The 21,655-nt window shown below is 38.0% G+C and overlaps 1 protein-coding gene across 11 annotated transcripts in view; it reads left to right on the forward strand.

The window, feature by feature from the left end:
• ZMYND11 (zinc finger MYND-type containing 11) overlaps positions 1-21,655 on the forward strand; it is a 103,125-nt gene that overhangs the window by 22,939 nt on the left and 58,531 nt on the right. For 10 of the 11 annotated variants that reach the window (XM_021528793.4, XM_021528797.4, XM_021528798.4 and 7 more), the window contains exon 2: positions 20,778-20,912. In XM_021528793.4, coding sequence (XP_021384468.1) covers positions 20,797-20,912 — 116 coding nt within the window. In that variant the 5' untranslated portion in view covers positions 20,778-20,796. Of the gene's footprint in view, positions 1-6,229; positions 6,313-20,777; positions 20,913-21,655 lie in introns of those variants that run through there. The other variant, XM_085572965.1, reaches the window with a different exon arrangement.

The raw sequence follows: 21,655 nt of genomic DNA on the forward strand, positions 1-21,655 counted from the left end.
ACCCCAGGTGAGCCATGCTGTAGTCAAGAGCCCTATGTGAATCACACCTTTATAGGCCAAATATTAAAAGATCCTACCTTAACTTCCATAAATTACTGCAAATGCTGAGGCACAAATATGTCACAAATATGTGTTTTGGGTTGTGCATCTGTTGATGATCCTACTACAGCAGTCCATAAATGCTGGTGCAGAACCTAGGTGCGCCTTCACAATTGTTAATCACTTTTTGTAGGGTTTTGGCAATAGGATAATTCAGTTATTAAAACTCAAAGTACTTGAAGATTTTTTAATAAAAAATCTCAGCATGTTTAGCAGTGTTGGTACACACTTACCTACCCCTGAAATGGGGCCTCAACTCCCACTCTTCCAGCATCCTCATCAAGCATGAACAATTATAAAAACTCTGCTGACCTTTCTGACACTAGAGTTTAAATGAGTGCTTAAAATACACTCTGTCCTCTCTTTCTTGTTTTAAAACATTAGCTTGTTAACAGACTACTGCCGTTCTATCATATTTTTAATGTAAGGAAAATAATATTTGTCTGAATTCACCACCTGTAAAAAACTATCCTGGTGATGTGTTTAGCTTGGCTTTGTTTATGCAGAATATTTGTGTGTAAACTTGGCAGATACAGTTTTCAATGTTCTTTTTTGTCTGCAGTACTTCAAAGAGTCCCTTGTATCATTTCATATATCACTTAGTCATAAACCCTCTGAATATACATTGTGAGAGCCTCCGAAAAGTGTTAATTGTATTCTACTGCAGTGGTAGCCAGAAGGTCAGGATGTAAAATTAATGTATTTCTGAATAATTTGAATTTTGTATCAAGGCTGATTTTTCATGGTTGCTACTCAAAGTAGCATGCTAATTTATGGCTAACATATTACATATTTTTCCTGTAAAAACAAGGAGGCTTTTCCCTTCTCACAGAAAGAGGCATGCTATCTAACCATTTCTGCAGTAGAAATAATTAAATGTGTTGGTAGATTTTTGCACTCATCTCAAATGCGTGCAGAAACTCTATAAAATTGAGAAAAACTTTATTTTGAAAGCAACCAAGTAGAGATTTTTGTTAGGTTCATTAGCTTTTGTTATTATTAATAAGTACATCTGAAAGCATTTTAAAAAAATAATTTATTTATTTCTTTACAGAAGATGTGTATTAGCTGCCTTCCAATACTTTTTTATTCCTCATTGGTGAACAGTTGAGTATAATTATCTTTGGATTAATCAGTTTTTGAAGTCTTTTCCAGTGATAATGTATAGAGAGGATTAAGAGAGAGATTACCAAAGCATTAGGACTTTTTAATGGTTGTTTTTAAGAAGGAATCCTTGCCTTAAGTCAATTACAAAATTATTTCCTTGTAAGAAACTGCTGAGTAAACAAAAACAAAAAAAAATTACATATGGCAGAGTGTGTGTCCTGGAGTTTGAGAGGGAGATGTGCAAGCAGTGAAGGTCCTATTTTGGTTTTGCACCTTCTTTTCTAACTCTTTCTTTCCTTGCTATATGGTATGGCAAGGCTGTCTTTTTACCATTAGAAATTTTTTCGTTCCTTTTCTCTTTCTTTTTCTCTGTTAGATGAGCAGCAATAAAGGAGAGGAATAACATTCTTTCTCACATCCTCTGCTACCATTTTTCACCAGGGAATAGTTTTGTTTTCCTTGTGCTCATTTTTCATGGGTATTAACTTGCTCCATAGTGTTCTCTAGTTTGACCTTTATTTTATGTTTTGCTTTGGATATCACCAGAGTGATGTTACAATTTAAATACAGTTCTGTAAGGTTATTTTAATTGAATGTTTGAGTAATTCTGATTGCCTCTGTAATGACTGAAATTAACTTGATCTGGAGCTTAGAAAGACTGTCCTATGTATGATTTTGTAATTTAAAAAATAATGAAATTGATACAATATTCCATTCAGCAGATCTGAGATCACAGTTCATTTGCTTTTGGCTTTAGGGAACCAAAGTGCAGCCACACCCTGAATTCCTGCTGGTGAAAGGTTTCTTCCAAGCCTCCAGCTACACCAAACCTGGTATGGGAACACAGTTCCAGCTCTGGGAGCCACGAGCTAACCTTCTCCTGCAGGAATCTGCTTTCTAGTCATGAGTATTTCTTTTTTCATGGCTGATTGCAGTAGCCCTGGTTTAGCTCTGGGGCTGGATCACACCAGACAAAGCCTGTGTGGATAGTGTTGGGTAGCTCTGTAATACCTCCATTACTTGCATGGCTTTCAGTGTTTCTTGTCTGGGATGTTGGGTTTTTTTCTCATTTCAAATTTATTGGAGAGGCTGGAGAATAAAGGGTTGAGAATGGCTTAGACCATGGTCTAAGATGAGAATAATTAAACTTACTATCACAGGATACTGGTGGGATCTGCTCACCATTGCTCTCCTCATTCTTCTGCTACCTTGCTGTTGGTGTCCCGGTGTGGAGGCTGTTCTGCAGTTTGTCATTATGTGCTTAACAGGAAGAAGTTCTGCTTATCTGAGCCATTTTTGCTGGCATGTTTGTATCCATGGCTGTGTATGAGAAGGAACAAGCCTGCCATTTTCATTATACTTCCAAAGTGGCAGAAGTTTCCATTACAGATCAGTTTTTATTATATCTATCCAAGGGTCATGCTCTGCTTATATCAGGAAAATACCACCTGCTAAGTGATACAAGGTACTCATGCAAAAACTGTGTATGAGTCCTAAAACCCATAAAGGTGGAAACAAAGAACAATCTGTCATTTGAGATATCAACCAAGACTGATATTTTCCAAATGTCTGCTGCACTTTGTTTTGAAACATAGCTGATTTTAAGAGTGACCCTTATTCCTTGTCTATAACTCATCCCATGTGACAAGTGGAAGAGGAAGGGAGTGTACTTTACATGAGATTTGCCCATGGGTCTGACCAAAACTAGAGACCCAGCCAGGATGGTTAGCAAAAGGCAATAATTGAGCTGGGTCATAAACCTTGAAAAGGCAGTCATAAATCATAATTGAGGTTTTTTGTTTCCTCGATGGTGTAACTCTTCAGAGAATGGAGACTGAAATTGTTTACCAAAGCCCATTTTTTTTGTGTTCACAGAAGTGTTTAGGAAACAACCACGGTTTATTAAGCATATCTCTGAGAGATAAAAACAGAATTGTCTCCAAGCAGCATTGACAGGCTGACTGGTGTGGTCAGAAAGGATATTTAATTTCAAAGGATAAACTACAGGATTCTTTTTTTCTTTATTTCATCTGAAGTAAGCTTATCTAGTTTATGCCTTATCTAGTTTAATGTATGAGAACTGTAAATTCAGCTATGTTAAGTAAACAATTTATTTTGGTTTGATTCCATTTTCTCTTTGTTTTAGTAAATTTTGTGTTTGTTAGGATTACTGTTGTGTCTTAATTTAATACAGATGTCTTCAAGGAGTAAAGAAAAATCCATAACTCTTAAAGAGAATAGCTGAAGGGGAAAAAATGTCTCTGGAACTCCTTTTCATTCCTCTGTGGTCCTGCCGGAGGGGCTCGGATTAAAGGATTGTATCAGGAAGTCATCTTGGTGCAGTTGGTAACCATAAGAGAGAGACCAAAAACCAAAGAAGAGATAAAGACTTAATGTTTACAGTAATTTTAAAATTTTCAAAGTTCTATAAAGCATAGAAGCATAAATAATATAAAGAGGAGTGACACGTCCTGTCTGTGAGGCGATGGGGTGGGATGGATGTGTATTCTGTATGTTTTGGAAATGAAATAGTAAAAAAAATTAGTTTTGAGATATCTAGTAATATGAAATAAGAAGTGAAATGATCAGGTGGTGTTTCTTCTTTTTCAGCTTCATAAAACAAGATCACGAAATCAGATATTTATGAGTAACTTATTTTATAAGGCATAAATAATGTTTTGGACAAGGGGGCGTGTTAGCCAGTAGAATACCATGGAGGTCATATAGTGGTTAAATTTTTAAGAAGGGCTTGATGATATAAAGTATAATAACAGTGGCAGCAAAGCATGCCTAGAGAGGGTAATCAAATCTCATGACTTAAGATGTAAGCACATTACCTGTAGTATCTGGAAAGGCCTTGTTCCTCTGTGTCACCTGCAAAGCTTTCTGCAATTAGTAAAGCTCCTTCTGGTCCTTTGTAGTGCTTATTTTGTTTGAAGCATTGCTGCTAGCAGTTTTTAGGAGTAGGATACAGTCTCCTGTATGTCATGTCATACCAAATGCCTGCACAGAACAGTGCCCTGCTTCCCTGTACTGCTGCTGCTGCCTTGAATGACACCAGCACTGTCTGAAACAAAAGATCCTGGTGATGTGATGCTGTGAAAGCACAAAATTGCCTGAACCAACATCAAATAGAAGTGAACTTGAACAGTTTTTTCACATTACTTTGAGAATTAATGCAACTCTTTTGTAAAAATCAGTTGTTATATTTCATGCACAAAACCTCCCATCTCTTATAAGCCACAGTAAGATAATTGAATGAGTGAAGTAGGCAATTTCTTAGGACATAAAATGGAAGTGTATTTTATATCTGATTTTTGCTTTAGCTTTTTATTTCTGTGGCTTGCTCTAAATAACGACTGCTGGTCAAAATATTTTATTTGAAGTGTAATATGAGGAGTATATACAGAGTTAAATCCTACGTGAGGTCCTCCTTTGTAAGTAAAACCTATAGGAATGAATTTTGATGCGGTTTCCTCTTAATCAGGAAATTAGGAAAGAGTAATATGTTTCAGCAGATAGAAGAACATTGTATTAATCCTTAATAAATCAAAGGAAGAGATAAAGATGGCTTCTGAGGCTGAAGGCCTGAATTATAGTGTCAGATGTCTTCTAAGTGTGAAATCCTGGATGAATTCTCCAAAGTGAGGTTCTGGAAGGGACTGGGGCATGGCCTGTGAGCAGGGATGTAGAGGGTGGGATGTAGTGCCATATACAACTTCTTTGGGGACAGAGCTTGAAATCTGTGTTTCAGCATTTTAAAATTTATTTTACATTCCATTTTATAACTTTCCATGGAGTCTATAAAAGTCAAGGTCAAATTGAAGGAATAAAGGAAGGTGTTTATTTGAAATTATTGAAGACAAAGACATCAGTATGGAAATTTTTTACTGCTTATATGTTTGCAGCTTCTTTTTATTGAACTTGTTAAACTGTTTGGTGGTAATGAGAAAAAGCATGTAGGAATCAAGCTCAGACCAACCAAATAAATTTGATTAACTGAGTGCTGATAAAGACAGGAGGGTAAGATGAGGGTTCCAGTAGTGATATGATATAGAGGACAAAGGGCTGAACATTATAAAAAGGGATGAAAAATTTGTACTTTAAATGAAGGTACTGCTGATCTGAAATAAACAGCCTTGTGACCTAGGAGTCAGAGTTAGAGAAAGTTAGCCTTTTGAAATAACTAGGGATATTAATTTTCTTTTCTAGCTCAGTTTCTACTTGAACAAAGCATTGTTGTAAAACACCAAAGAAAATTCTGCAGTTATGCTTTTGCAGTTTCATTTTGTCTGAATAGATAGCCACATTTATTAAATCACACTTCTTACAAGAAAAATTAAAAAGTGTCTTAGACTGCAGTTTTTCTTAATTAAAAAAATCTGACAAGAAAAAAAATTCAAAATACACATTATTCCCATTGAAAATTATAGTATATATCAGACATTAATCAACCCTTTTACTAGAATTTCAATGATATTACTCAGGTTATAAAAGAAATATCCCTGTGTTTGGGGTTTTATTTTTAGGAAAATTTGCAGTTATTTGAGCTTTTCTCAATGAAAAATACTTTTCTTTAGGCAGATGAGGAAAGTAAGATATCTTCAGTTATTCAAAGATGTCCATATAGAAAATGAAAACATAATGATGAAATTCTTCATCCAAAAAAGGCAAAGTAGTGGAAAAATCAATAATATGCTGGCTAGAGCCCTTAGCTAGATGTAAGAAACTCAGTTGCAAGCACAACCTTCTAGCAGGCAAGTGCAGGCACTGGTTAAAGCAGGCAGCCCGAGTGCAGTGTGTGTGATTTAAATCCAGCCACATCAACTTCTCATCCTAATCTCACTTTATCTTCCCTGGAGAGAAATGGTTAATTTTAGGGCTTAATTCATCTGACCTATTTGTGATGTCTGCTTCACAGCAAGATGAATTGTAGCCTTGAGTAGATCATGTCAAGTGTGAAGGGAGTGTGGAGTGATTAGCTCAGGAATAGATGTCTGCATTCAATCCTTTTCCAGCCTCAAACGAAAGGACAGAGCTGCAGGAGGACTCTGGCTGTGGAGCTGGAGCTCCAGCACCCCTCACCTGCTGTGCCAGAAGCTTCAGGTGAGCTGAAGGGATCTCAGATACATTCCCACATATCTACTGCTGTATTTCCACAAACCATCTGGGGACCAATAAAACAAGATTTTTTTTTCAAAGGAGAGAGCTTTATAAGAAAACTGTGCAGCTCAGAGTTCATTTCCACTCTAATGTGACTATCTGCTTCACTGAAAGGATCATAAAGCACTTGGACTAGGAGGAGGCAGCACATATGCATTCAGCAGCCTTGCCAAAAGTAGAATAAACATTTCTTGATTTGGGGAGATGAAGTTTCAAATGTCCTCCTCTGAGTGACCACATTATGGAAAGAATATCAGATTTGTTTGTCAGTGTTATTTCCTGTTCTCGAGTTGCTTAATATGTTCTCATTTTTGCAACATAGCTCACAGGGAAAAGAATTCTTGGGGTGTAGTGCTTCTCCTCTTTCTTTGCACCAGAAATCTGCTCTTTGGAGAAAGCTAAAACCCCGACAGACATGCAGGGGCTGAAAGTGCCTAGCTAAACACTTCAGCAGGTTGAGGCAAAAAAGGGTTTTTGTCTGTAAGGAAACTTTGCATGTTTCCTGTCTCAAGCTAGCTGAACACACTGCTGTGCAAAAGGGGTTTTTACTAAGGCTTTTACTTTTTTTGCTTTGAAAACCAGATTTTCAGCCTTTCCAGCACATTTTAGGGGTAGAGAGCTTCTTTCTTCTCTGAACAGGTTAGGTAACTTTTGTTAGCCACGTTTTTTTCTCAAGTAATTATACTTTAGGGGCCCTGTGTTACTTCTTTTTCTGCCTGTAATTGCTTTTAGAGCAACTTGCTGTATTGGGGTTGATTGGTGCTTTCCCTTCAGCCTTGCTGAATGGGGTTGCTTGGTGCTTTCCCTTCTCTGTTCTTTCCTCAAATGCTTACACTTCACTTAGATGCTGCCTATTTGTCTGTTACCATAGAAGACCTTATATGCTGTCATGTTTTAGACTTTTTGCCTAACACTGAATTTATTTTTCTGTGTGGAAAGTGCTCGTAAGAAAATACTATAGTTGTTTAACCAGTATGAAATAATGAAATAGCTGAAAGATTGTTTATAATAAGTAAGATAGTATATTCAAAACAGGTAGGACAAAGAAGGGGATGAAAAATGGAAATGCAAATGAAGCTGCCTCTTTTTTTTTTTTTTTCCTTTTTTTCTTTTTTCTTTTTGTCATCCTCCTGTGGTATTATGTAGATCCCCAGCCAGATGGCTACTGGCTATAAGCTGTGCGTGGATTCACAGGATTTTAACTCCTCTGTTGGTTTCCCATCTGTCATAAACTCAGAAGCTGCAATCCAGAGACTGACATGAATGTCAGTGTCTTCTTTAGCAAACCAAAACCATTATGGCTTGAAGGCTGCAATAAGAGCATGAATGAAGACAGGACAGTCTCTGGTTTAACAACCATGCTGCTAGACTGGACAGTAAAATTTCTTGCAGTTGTTTTAGAGTTGTGCTTTAAATTAGTTTGACCACTGTGGTGGCAGCAGTCTCCAACAAACAGTATCTGAAAAGTCTCCTCAAAAGTTTTGTTCTGTTGTTGGAACTCAGCAAAGATTGTAAACCCACAGTTGATTTCAGTAGGAAATTTCTTGTCTAAAAATAAATAACAGACTATTTGCTACAGAAAAAAAGTGGTAAAAGTGAGAATCTCTCAGCACTGGGAGAATAGAAGCATTTAAAAACAATACCCTTTTTGTCTTTCTTCAGTTTAAAATGGCCAGTTCAGTTTCCCGTAGGTTTTCCTTCAGCATGTCATCACTTGGATGAACACATTCTGTTTCTATTAATGAAGGTGAAAACAGTGAAAAGCATCTTAGATTTCATGGTATAGTGTAGAATAAGGCATTAGTCAGTTTGTGGTCATCCACTGAGGCCTCAGCATCACTGAAACAAAGAAAACTTGCTCCTCAGTGTAAAAGAAGCTCTCATAGTCAGCTTTATGTCTTGTCATACTCAAAAGAGCAAAATGAAAAATTAAATTGAATCTCTAGGAAGCAGGCATGGACAAGTGAGGAACAGGGGCTGAGCATGCTCTAGAAACCATTTTAGAAGGAATTTTAGCATGTAAGTGTATCAAAGCGAATCAGCCATATAAGCCTGTAAGGAAATCACTACTATTATGAAGTCCTCCCAGATTTAGACTTGGTGTTCTTCATTAATGGATTTGACTTACATGAGAAGAAAAGCTACACCCCTGTGAGAAAATAACCACTTTCCTAAGGAGTAGCTGTCTGAAATCAAGCAATCTGGTAATCCAGCTTCAAAAACCCTGTCAGGAGCAAATTACCCTCTCTGTTTCCACTTTGCATTCAGTCCTGTAAGACAGGGAGCAGTTTAAGAGGATGATGAAGTGTTAGACTGTGTTTCAGGTGGTTTCTAGTGCTTGGTGAAGTAGCCCTAAGTTAAATGCCTCTTTCAACATTAGGCATCACAATTAGAGTCATTTCAGGCAGGTGCTTCAACAGCACAGTGGACTCGAGGTCTTCTGCCTAGGTTGAAAGAACCCCACATGATGAAATAAGATATTGATTGGAAAGATTGCCAGAACTCCAGTATTTTGTTTTCTGCAAAATAGTGTCTTGTAAATCCAAATTCCAAATCAACAGGTTTGGTCTTTGTGATAACGCCATAATGTTATGATATTTTGCAGTTAATTTTCTTAGCATTATGCAGAAAAGATTTTTGCAGAAATCAGAACAGGAGGCTGTATTTAATAAATGACATTTTCTAAAATTTAAGTGAAGATAATTGTAGGATTAGTTAATTTTCCGGGCTTTTACTTCTGTTGGTAGCCACGGGGATGGCACACTATTCAGTTATGTCCTGCACATCTAGGAATTTCCCCCACCCTCTAGGGCTAAATCTCAGTGTCAGAGCTTCCTATCATTCATTTGCATTCAGGTTAAAGGAGTAAAATAAAACCCCAGCCAAATGTTTGCAGTAGTGAAAACTGAAATAATCTGAAAAATGAAGTCCTAGTTTTGCTGACAAAATTATTAATCCCATGTTTTGGTGTCCAAAGGAAATGGCTGAGAACAGAACAGTGTGGTCCTGTTGCCTTTAATAAACCTCAGCCCTAGATAATGATAGAGCAGGAAGAGCTCTTGAGTGTTCAGGAAGTAATGTCCTCCCCAAAGGGCCTTTGTGAGCTGCTCTATGTCATTGACATCACCATCAGTGCTTGAAGAAATAGGTTTCAGATGCACCTGCCAGAGGAGACACAGAACATCATTCTGCAAGTGGGAAGTGCTATAGTCCCAAAACAACACAGGGCTCTTTGTAGTTCCAGCACGTGCCATGGACATGTATATGAATATAATAGCAAGCCACTGATCAAAGTATTAATTTTATTAAAGAAATGGTACAGAACAGATACAAAATGCAAGAATCAGGCTGATTTTAAATGGATTTTCAGGAAAAAAATGTGTAATTCTGTTCACCCACAACTGGTCCTCGAGAAGCCTTGGGAAGAGTTCTCTGCATTAAAAAATAAAGACGTATAAGTTGGCTTCAGGTAAGAGAAGATGAGAAATAGGAGTTGGAAGCATCTGAAAGTTATAGGTAATAGAAAATATGTAAAAAGAGATCACACTAGAACTCCCACCAAGGTCTTTGAAACAGCTCAACAAATTTGAGAGTGTAGTCCCAGGTTACAGTGTTGGGAAAAACTCTGTTCCAGAAAAATCCATTTCCCAACCTCTGCCACCCAATGAGCCACACCAAGAGCTGGTATATTCCTCCCTCCTGATTTTAAAGAGCATATAAGGAGGGACACACCAACCTGAAATGAGGTTATCAGCTATTACGAGGTTTGATGAGAAACTGGTGTTATCTGAAGTAATGGCAGCATACTTCCATCATCTGCTCTGATCTTTGGAAGACCTTTCTTTCTTTGTGTAATGTTTTGACTTTTAAGGTTTCTCTTTATAAAGTTTATAAAGTTTATTTCCATTTGTTAACTTTTGCATCAAAGATAAATAGAAAAGATCATGATTATACTCAGCTGTTTTCCACTTCAGGATTTGTTTAGTTACGAGTGCAGTTGTTTTTTACTGTACATTGGTTTTCATGAAAACTGCTGTTCTCACATGTCTGTAGGCAAGCTTTGTCCTTGTCCAGACATGAACATTCTGGGGGGAGAACTGAGGGCAATCTGAAGTAAGAAAGTGCAAACTTAATAAATTACCTGCTTTTGAGGTATAAAAAATATAGGAATAGACCTCAGAGATGGATAGGGATTAAGCTTCACTAGGAAGTGATGATGGAGTTGGTTTGGGGCAGGATGAGAGGGAAGCTGTGTAGGAATGCGTGTAATTAGTGAGTTTGGGTACTGCATATAACATATGTTCCAAATGTACTTCAGACTGTACTTTTAAGCCAGATTTATGTGCCCAACTTAGGAAATACATTCTCTAAAAAACACAGAAGAGAAAACTAAGCAAGATGAGCACTCAGGGAAAGGCTTCCATTTCTACCATGCATTGTTCTTTCTCTTGATGAACTGTCCCACAGCTGGGAGAGCATTGACTGAAACTTCCAGGTCCATTATTTCTGATATTCACCTTGAATTTCAGAAGCAAGATCTAAAGCTCAGATTTTACAATTTGATCCTCTCCCTGCCTGAAAGTTTCTTTTGATTAATGCTGTAGAAGCGTGTAAGCTTTGGCAGTGTTTTTCTTAGGCTCATCTTACGTGCGTTACAGATCAATGTGTATTAACGCTCTATGTTCTGAGTGTATTTCTGAAAGTTTCCAAGGGTAAGCCCAGGCATATTGGCCTTGAAGGAGCTTTAATTTGGAAACCTTAGTTGGTTCAGAATTGTGCTTGTTTTCTTTATATAGTACCAGCTTTCCTGCAGTTGACTGTTGACAAGAGAAATCTCTGAGCTAATGTTGCTTGTGGCCTGATTGCTGGAGAAAAGTGGTCATGCCTGCATAACATGCTCACTTTTAAAATAACTCAATATCTGAGCAGTTTCAGAAGTTCTGTAGCTGTGCTTTTATTTACAGAGAGGGAGAGGCCAAAAAGAAGAGCTTTGAAAGAAACAAGTTCAGGCAGACTTTGTTTTTGTTAAGGAGCAACAAAAATTGATTCAGCTGCCTTTTGTCAATAAAAATGCAGCCTGGTAGAGGAATAGTTGTTACAAACATCTAAGGTTTAGGTCCTGTTGCTACCACCAGAATCACAATTTGTACTTTAAAGATAGTGTCAGTTGTGTGTAGTTCAGAGAATGAGAAAAAAAACTCCAGCAAATGGGAATCTCACATTAAATTGGAAAAAAGTCAACATCAGTTCAGTGTTATACCTTATAGCTTACATAATCTGCAATGAATTTATCTTTTTCATTATTTAGTACTTTTCCATACTTCCATGATTCTTTGACCTGGAAAATGTATCTCTCTTTCTCATTGTTTAGTGTGAAACTGACCTTATGCAGAATTACATTCCCTGCTAATATGAAAAATCATTTATTTATTTATGTCATCATACCTTATTTATTATACCTTACTTACTGACAGAGAAATTTACTGCATCAGTTCAGTTGAGGCTTACAAAACAACCAAGCTCCTTAGCTTTCAGAGCAGAAAGGAGATGATGATCAAATGCTTGCTTTCAGAGAAGGAGCTACTCTTCTCATTTATATTTCTTAGCATTTTCTAAGATGTCTTCCACCTATCACTTTTTATTAGAGGGAGTTGCAGAATCAAAGTGGCATCTATTTATCATCCAAACCAAAATTCCAGCCCTCACCATCAGCCTTCTTTGGCCATGATTTTTCCTGTTTTATGACCAAGTGAGCATTGGAGCCTGTCAGGATGCATAGCTGCATTAATCATCTCTGCTCATACAGCCAAGTGAGAGGACAGGAAGCATCTATTTATTAAGGGCTTGTCTACGTGGGGAAATAGCCCAGACTGCTCATTAGGAGTTAACTCCTTCCATGGATTCTCCTTCACATCTTTCAGTGATTTCACTTCAGGCTGCTTTGGAAAATATGGGATTTGTTAGTGGGTGGAGTTAAACAGAAAGCCTGTGTTAGTGTGCAGTGTGTGTTCAGAACATGATCCTATCTCCACGTGTCATTTAATCTTCTGTAACTGGCCCTCTTTGTGCTCTTAGTTTGTGGCAAATGGAAGGTAAAATGTGTTGGTTGAAGCCCCTTTCATCAAGGCAGGTGTGTGAGGCTCGCCTGTGTCCTCGTGCCTGCGCATTTGTACAGGGGAGCCCAGAGTGCTGCTGACAGCAACTTGGATGCAAGCATTATCTTTGATAACTCCCCAAACAAAAAAATCTGGTGAGACCTCATTATTTATTATTTTTTGTGATAGAGGACAAGAAATGTGTAAGGTGATATTTTTTACACCTTATATGAGCCGTGTATTATTTAGTGATGTTCAAATTACTTGTGTTGGACCATCTTTTGTATAGAAATTTCCTTTGCCCCAAGATGAGTAGTCTTCAGAGATGAACAGCTTAAATTCTATTTAATATTAGTCTAGTACATCATCATCCTGTAAATAAGAGGCTTTGTTACAATGGAAGCTGAAGTTTATCTTCATGAGAAGATTCCATCTTTTTGCAAGAACTGTGTTTTTAAAACAACTTACACTAGTACAAGCTCCATTGTGGAAACCATTTAGCATAACTTAATTTCATTAGTTAAGCCTTAACCAACCAAACTAAATTTCATTTTTTAGAAATTCAGAAGTTTGTTAAATGTATTAACAGCGGTCATATAAAATAGGAGTATAATAGAAAAGAAAATAATATTTCAGTTGTTAGAATCCTACAGTAATCATTTAGTCCAACTGCCTGATCAATTCAGGACTAACCAAAAGTTAAAGCATCTTATAAAGGGAAAATGCTAAATGCCTCTGAAACACTTAGAGGCTTGGGGCATGAACCACCTTTCTAGGAACCCTGTTCTAGTGTTTGACCACCTTGCAGGTAAAGCAATGCCTCCTAATGTCCAGTGTAAACCTCCTCAGAACTGCTTTGAAACATTATTTTCTCAGTAAAACAGAAACTTGTGTGGTTCTTGATGTTCCTGTGTAACTGTTAATTTTCTCACTGGCTATAAAAACTAATTCTTTATGCATTGAATACCAATTAAAAGTTGAAATATTAAGGATAATACTGCTTGTTTTAGAAGATCAATGTGGAACCTTGTCTTAACACAGATCCGTAGCAAAAAATATGTTATGATCTTCAGCTTGCCTAGGCACAGTACCAAGAGTAAAACATGATGACCATCACCAAAAAAGTCATTTGAAAGAAGCTGGTGTAGCTGCATTGGTGGTTACAGCTTTGGCTCTTTGCTTTCAGCTCTTTCAAGTACATTACTTTCTTTGGCAGCTATGCTTTTCTTTTTTCCAAACTTGTATTGCTAGATAAAATTTTATTCAGTGATTTCTGCCAGACAGGAACAGAGGATAATTTCTTTCAAATATTAGGATGGCATTTGCTGTTGTATCTGAAATTCCAGACAAGGATTGGCTAGAGAGGCAGCAGAATGCATTTATTCCTGTACATATTTGTATTTGACAGCCAACAAGACCCCTTGGACAGCCTGTATTTGGAGTATATGGCTATTATTCAGCCATACACTTTCTCAGCATCTTGTGTTGATGCTTCATATCAGATTTTGTTATAGTCTGTTTGCACTTACACTTTTAGAAATTCTCTTTTGGGATGGCACCTCAACATTTGTGTCAAGTTCCCTCTAACAGGGTGAGTTAATTAAACAGGAAAGTCCAAGTTTGGCTCCAAAAGCAAAATAAAGAATTCTACCACTTGTATACCGATGATTCAAAATGTCTGAGCTTAACATTCAAGTGCTGTATGCCTTAGCCCCAGTGAAGGACATTTACTTAATCCTTATGAATGGAACACAATACCAATGAAATAAATGCAGTATCAGGGATTAAAATAGGCCTTGCACATATGTGTAGTAAAAGTATTCTTGGGGCCTTTAATTCTGTAATATCCTTGGCTCAGATTTCTACAGTGGCTCACTGCCATCCTGAAATGGCACAAGGTAAAAGCAAAAGCTTTCATGTATTCTGTGTACAGGGTTGGGAAAAAAAATTAAATTGCAGAGAGAACAAAGCAAAGCATTACAGTTTTATATTCATGCAGTCCTGTTTTGTGTCTGTACTGCACTTCAGGGGGCTTTGCAAAACCTCACTCAAAAAGTTGCATGACATCAGGTTAGAAACCTTGCAGTTGGGAAATGCAAAAGGTGGAACTGCACAGATCAGCAGGGATATTGTACTTGCACATGGGAAATATTTAGGATAATTATGCTAATAAACTTTCCTCTTTTGAATAGACTGTGTAGACCTTAAGCTAACAATAAAATAAAAATATTTTAATTAGGAATTACACACATTGAACATGCAAAAATCTGTGTTTTAATAATTTCCAAAATGATAGCATTACAGCCTGAATTGATCTCCTAATAAAAAAAACAGCAACCAAAAACAAACAAAAAAACCCTGAAGAATTCAGTAACTTTTATTAATTTATAGTCTATTTTTTCTGAGTTTAGTTTAATTAACAAAAACATTTTGCCCATTTCAGTCACATGCCTTTGTTACATCTTTCATTAAAATCACTCAACACATCCCTAAGTTTTTCATTGTGAGGATGTGGCAATCAGACAGCAGTTGAAAAAGTCAGCAGAAAGGCATTTGTTGATTTTAGTGGATTGGGATTAAGTCCAAAATAAATATCTAATATACCAAACCATTTTCTTATTCTTCAACATTTGAAAATTACTTTGTATGCAAACTCTTTATTTCTGATAACCCCCAATCTTACAAAAGAGAATCTTCTGCTACCAGATGCCCAGCAAATCCTTGGTTATGCCTATAATCTTGCACATTCATGAAGACAAATAAATAGTAAGCAAAATATGGAATTTCTCCTACCAAAAGCTTTGTCCTCACCCTAGCAGCTTCTCCCCACATTTTTGGATCACCAGCTATGGAAGGTAGGCATGAAATTAAACCATCTCTTGTTTTTGCCCCATGCATGACCTATGCTGCTGCTTAGTCAAGACATTTTCACCTGTACCTTTCCTATGTAAAAATAGAATAATTACCACTTTTAATCACAATTGTTGTAGGAGGGGAAGACTAAGAGTACATACTCCCACTGCACCGGTAATGAAAGATAAGATTTAACAGCAGTTTAAATTGTAAACTAAACTTTAAGCTTGTAGAAGTTCACAGTACAATGGAGAGCTGTATGAAGTCCAGGGACCCAAACTCTGCATCAATTTGCAAATCTGTATTTTCATGGTAGACTCCTATTTAGTACAAGAACAAAACTAGACATTTGGAACTCTTTGTACTGCTCATATATACAGTTTTATACCTACTATAAAGAGTTACACTTTAGGAAACACTAGACCCCGTATTATAAAGTACTTATAAATATGAAATTGAGCCTGTGTTTAAGCTCCTAAACCACCAAAACTCAACATGAAAGCCACAACAACTAGGACTGAGCCTAGCTTCTTCCTGCTTCTGAGCCTAAAATCTTTCACTGTGTATTATGGAAGAAACAATAGCAATTGTCCCTCACAGGGCTGTGAGGCCAAAAGGCAGCAACCAGTGGCAGTGGCAAGGATAAACTCATTAAATCTTCTTTCCAGTGCAATTAAGTGCACACGAAGTCCCAGCCAAATGGTGGCTGATAGCAGGGATGGAGTTTAACCTGTTTGACTTTGCACTGGAAGGGCCGAGCACCACAGGTAGCCACACTCAGAGGGAAGCACAAACACAAGATTTAACAAGCTACTACTTGTCAGCTCTTAATTAGCAGCTCCCATCAGAGCAGCAGCACCCAGCTGCAACGCCGTCTGCTTCAGTGCAAAGTCCACAGTACCAGTGGAGTTTTCAGGAGCATCATATTTTGCTTGGATGATGGTGTTTAACAGCTACCACGTGGCAAGATTTAACTACCTTTGAGTTTTTTCTGTGTGCAGGGAGAGTTTCTAGCTAAGCTTAGTACTTGACAGTATCTGCTAAACTGGATGCAGTCAGCAAGTCAGGATGTTCCTTGGGTTAAATTCCTCGACGTGCTGCAAGGTGATTTTTGTTTCTTTTGACTTGCGGTTTAGATTTCCATATCCAGCACTGTTGCAGCAGACAGCTGCACAGTGCTTGGCTCAGCCAAGTGTGTGCTGGTGACTGGTGGCCTTGTTGTTGTGACAGTGTCCACCTTGCCACTGCGGTGTCACCGCTGCCACGCGGCAGCGAAGCTGTGCCGGGGACCTGGGGAAGATAAGCCGTGCTCTGTGTGTGTGTGTGTAATCTTTTGTGTGTTCACAAGATCAAGAGCAGCTTGTTGAGCCTGCCTGTGAGAAGTGTGGGTAACATTTGGCTCTTGAGGAAAGCTGCATACAGTAAAGCAGTATACTTTTCAAAATGCGTTTAGGACATTAAAGAGGGATTCAAAATACAAAGTGCAGTAAAACCGTACGCAGAGTGCATGAGGAAAAGCCAGAGAGTTGAAAATTGAGAACATAAATAGTTTGCTTTGGGCAGTGAGGGTGTGATGGAAGTGTGTGAGCTGGTGCATCAACCACACAAAACTCTCTCTGTTAGGAGGATATTTCTTATATTCTGCAGGACTCATGGGTGCCTACAAAACCTAAGACAGATCCTGCTAATAAAAATTCCTAGATTTTCAGTCATCTGTGTTGGTCAACTTTTCTCTCAGAAGCTGTATCCTACCATAAGCTTGCTAACAAAACACGACAGAAGTGGCATGGAGCAAATAATTTCGCATGGACAGGGTTTACCATAGATAAATGAGCATAGTGCCCAGCAAATCAGACAAAGGAATTGAATATTTACTTCAGCTGTTAGTTTTTCTTTCCAGGATTTTTAAATGAATGCTGTAACAGAAGAGGAGAATGAGAAACATTTTTCAAGCATTTATCTGTAAATGTGCAATCCAGTGTTGTGGTTTTAAAGTCTCTGGACTTCAAACTTCTTTAAAAGACAGCAGGGGTGAATCAGCCTCTTTGGATACTTCATTTTTACACATGCTCACACGCACTGCATGTTTATGCTTGTTCTCTCCAATGTGTGTGTGTATGAACCCACACACAAGCACATAATCAGGAGTGATAAATACAGATTTAAAACTCTAACATGTCTCCCACTAAAATGTAAACTACTATTTGCATGAATAAGTTGTTCCTGTGGAGACACTGGGAGGATTTTCTGGTGCTTGGAAGTAGCACTCAAAGGCATTGTATGAACTATTAACAGTTGGATACAAGTTCCCATTAAAATAGTGTAATAATCTAGAAAACTGCTTATATTTTTGCAGGAGTGCAGGGAGTAGACTGTTGTGGTTAGTTAGTTTTACTGTAGAGGTAGAGTGACTGCAATGAACAGCAAGAAATATGCCACAATCTTTTAAACTTTTTCTGTGATGTAAAAAGACTATATTTTTTTCTACACCATGCAATTAAAAGATTAAAATAACACTAAAGTAGTATGGGCTTTTGGGAAAAAAAAAAAAACAAACAACCCTATTTTTGTATTTTAGGCAGTGTGGTGTGTAAGAGCTGCTATTTTAGTAGTAGTGTCAACTCTTTGAGTTTAACAAAAGTGCCCTTACATAGTAAACCAAAGTTGTGAAAGTGAAATGTATATTATTTGAAGGCAGAACACCTGCTAAAATTATTGTATCTTGAATTTTTTAAAAAAATGGAAATAGAACAGGTGTGATTGCTGTGTCCCACGTGTGTCCCTATTGCTGTTACTTGCAGACAAATGAAGGGGAAGAGCCATGGCTGTGCCCGTGTGTGCAGCAGTGGGAGCAGAGGCCAGCCAGCAGGAGCCGTCTGGGGGCACCCACAAGGGTTGTGTTTTTTGGGGGTAACCTCTGGCCCAGTGATGTGACATCCCTGCAGCATTCAGGATGAGAGGTGCACACCTGTCCTGAGGGCCAGGGCATGGCCTGGGTATGCTTCAAGCCAGCACAGCACGATAAGGATGGGGAGAGGGGCTGGTGGGAGAGTGTGTTCTGAAAGCACATTCCAAAGGGAACAGTGATCCCATAGAGCCTTTGCCCCTCTGCAGCCTCAGGGCTCCAGGAGCTCGTGGTTACAGTGCTCCTTCACTCTCCCTCTCCTTGCCTCCAGCATGGCCTTCTTCTCCTGCCCTGGAGAAGTGGGAATTCCTTATTCCCAAAGGCCAGCCCTCCCTTTGGCCGCACAGCGGGGCCATGGCACGGTGCAGAGGTGGCAGGTGGCTTCCCCAGGACGCTGCGCTGTGCTGTGCCCTGGGGCAAATGGCATCACAGGGCTGTGAGAGAAAACCCTGTTGTCCCCTGTGCCATATGCTGGGCTGCCAGAAATAGGGGCTATTTTTAAAGGAGTTGGGATTGCTAAATAAACTGAGAACTGCTCTGTTGTTTCACACTGCTATCGGGGTCAAGAAGGACGAACGCTTGCTCCTCACATGGGGATGTGATGGTGTGCAGGACACCCCCTGTCCAGCCTGCTGGCTGCCATGTCTGACAGCTTTTGTACAGAGGGTTTGTGCAGAGCTGGAATAAGAAGAATGATCTTTCAGTCATGTCTGTGTTAGGAAAAAAAGTTTAGTGCTAAAGTAATAGGTCTGTAAAGATTGTTGCGTTTTGTGTTAAGAACTAACTTTTTTTGTGCTTTATTTCTCTTAAAAATTAAATTCCACAAATAGTTACATGTTTCTCTAACAAATTAGTGGGTTTTTTTAACTTGCAATGGTCTAATGTTCTGTGAAATGAATGCAGAAGAGCTTACAGGGATGAAGTGTCTTTTCCCACTGTTCCCAGTGGAGACTTTCTTTCTCTGAATCATTGACAGGTGATGCTATCTACTGCTGTCACTCTTAGCTGAATGTCTGTCACATTCCTTCTTATCCTTCCTTCAAAACTATATTCTTGGCCTTTTTTTTTCTGAGACATCCATCTAGTTGCCCTTCCTTTAAACCCTAGAGGGAGGAGATTTCTAAAGCTGAAATGTGGTATCGATGTGTGACCACATCACATCTTCTCAGGTGCTGCTCTGTTCTGCCCTTCCCTGATATCTCCTGCAGCCAGGAGTGCATCACAGACCTGGGCCTGTACATACCACTTCACATCATCTTTTTTATTTTCCTTATTTTTTTCTTTAAATGGGCTACATAGCATTAAATATAATGCTTTTAAATTATTTCTTATCCTTAATAATGGAACGTTGCTGTTCATTTTATTTCACCTGTAAAGTTATTGAGTGTTGCTGAGCTTATATCAGATCTAAAACTTGAGAGCCCTCTTTGATAAGTACCTGTAGGTCCCATAGACTTGAAAATTACATTGCTGCAACTGATGGAATACTCAAATCTGTTTCCTTTTTCTGAATTTGAGAGAAGGGACACTTTTAGTACTTAAATTCCCATCTTTAACACTGCACAGATGGTGAAACGTTTTGCATTTTTTATATTATTTTGGGTTACTGAAGTTAATATTCTGCTAGCTACAAATATCCGTGTGCATACCACAGGGTTCATTCCGAGGACAGAGCTCTAAAATAAATTATAGACCTTGGTAGCACTCATAAATCAGTCATTTTTTTCATTGAGAAAGTGGTGGCAGTGGAAGAAAGTTATTTAGTGATCAAAATGCATTGTTAAGCTTTTAAAAAGGGATTCGGTGCCTGTAGTGGAGCTGTAGGCGATTTATGGCTTATCTGTACTCATTGCCTCCAGCTTTTGGAAAATTTGTAAACAAAGCCAGATGCTCATTATGTTCCTGTTCAGGGTTGGTTAGATGGGCAAATGCCATCAGAAGCACTTTGGCCCTGTTGGGTTTTAGCATGTTACAGAAAATGGAACTGCTCCAAAATACTTTTTTAAAGACTTATCATCCTTGAAAATATACTTCTGTTTTTTCCTCATAGAATGGACTTTTTAAAAATAGTTGTAAATGATAAAAACATGAAGGGAATATTCTGAGGACTGTGTTTTATGTTAAACTGTGGGTCCAGCTTTTTCTCTGTCAGAATTCATGCTTAGCTGTACGATGTAGTCAAGTACCACTTGCCATTTTTAAGGGCTTCAGGCAATGCAGGAGGCTGTGGCAGCTTCAGGCTGGGGTAGTTTTACATTTTTACCAAATATAGGAAGCCAAGATATGAACCAAATTTGCTACTGATTTCATATATTTTAGTGCTTGCTTTTGGTCTTCTGTTTCAATTACATGATGTGAAATGGGTTTTGTAAACAACTTTTTTTTCACTTTGTACTGCTCTTTAAGCACTTGAAAACATGTTGTTACGTACAAATTGCATGGCTATGCAACAATACATTTTTCCTTATAATCATGTTTTGTGGAATTTTTTTTAACAATTCTTGGTTAACTTTTTTGGTGTGTTTTTTTTCTTTTTTTTAATTTCTTGGCTGCAGCTGACCAGGCAAACAGGTCATGGCACGCCTAACGAAGAGACGACAGGCAGACACAAAGGCTATCCAGCATCTTTGGGCAGCTATAGAAATAATCCGGAACCAGAAGCAAATTGCTAACATTGACCGTATCACAAAGTAAGTGACCTGCTCCAAACAAAGTCTTGGTGAGGGGGAAGGTTGATGCTATTAAAAGCCCTTGGGGACAGAGATAATAAACATAGTGAAAGACTGTGAAACAGTTACATTCAATTCTATGTTACTAATTAATTATATATAAAAAACCAGATTTACTAAACTGAGCACACAAAGATCCAAAAGTGAGGTTTAATTCATTGAATTGAGCTCTTACCCTATATTTGTTTTGCATAAGCATCTTTAGGAAATATGTAACATTTCTAGTACTTCAATTGAATTTAGCATTTTAGAGTTGATAGCTTGGTCAAAATACAATAAATAGATATAACAGTTAAGGAGAAAAGGGCAATAAAATCTGTAAATAATCTATTTCTTTAGGCAAATATGAGAGGTTGGTGTAGGACTTTCCCAGAAAGCAGAGAGAAATCTGAAGTGTTAGGTTGCTCAAATAAATAAGAAGCCATATTTACCAAGATGTGCATAAGATGCTATTAAGGAAGACATGAGATTATTACCACGTTTGATTAATACTGTCAAAATATTCATCAAGGGGTATTAGGTCATGGATACACAAAAAAATATATATTATTTGTTTTGTGGAGCTTGCACTGTGTAGAAGGGTCTACAGTATTACTTGTAGCAGCCTGTAATAAAAACAGAGGGCTTTGTGCCCCTCTCTGCTTTGTCTGCATTTCCAGGCTGACATGTACATCACATTTGTCAAAGTAATCAATATGAATAAT

Source organism: Lonchura striata, chromosome 2, assembly GCF_050655825.1.
Source record: "Lonchura striata isolate lonStrDom1 chromosome 2, ASM5065582v1, whole genome shotgun sequence".
NCBI lineage: Eukaryota > Metazoa > Chordata > Aves > Passeriformes > Estrildidae > Lonchura > Lonchura striata.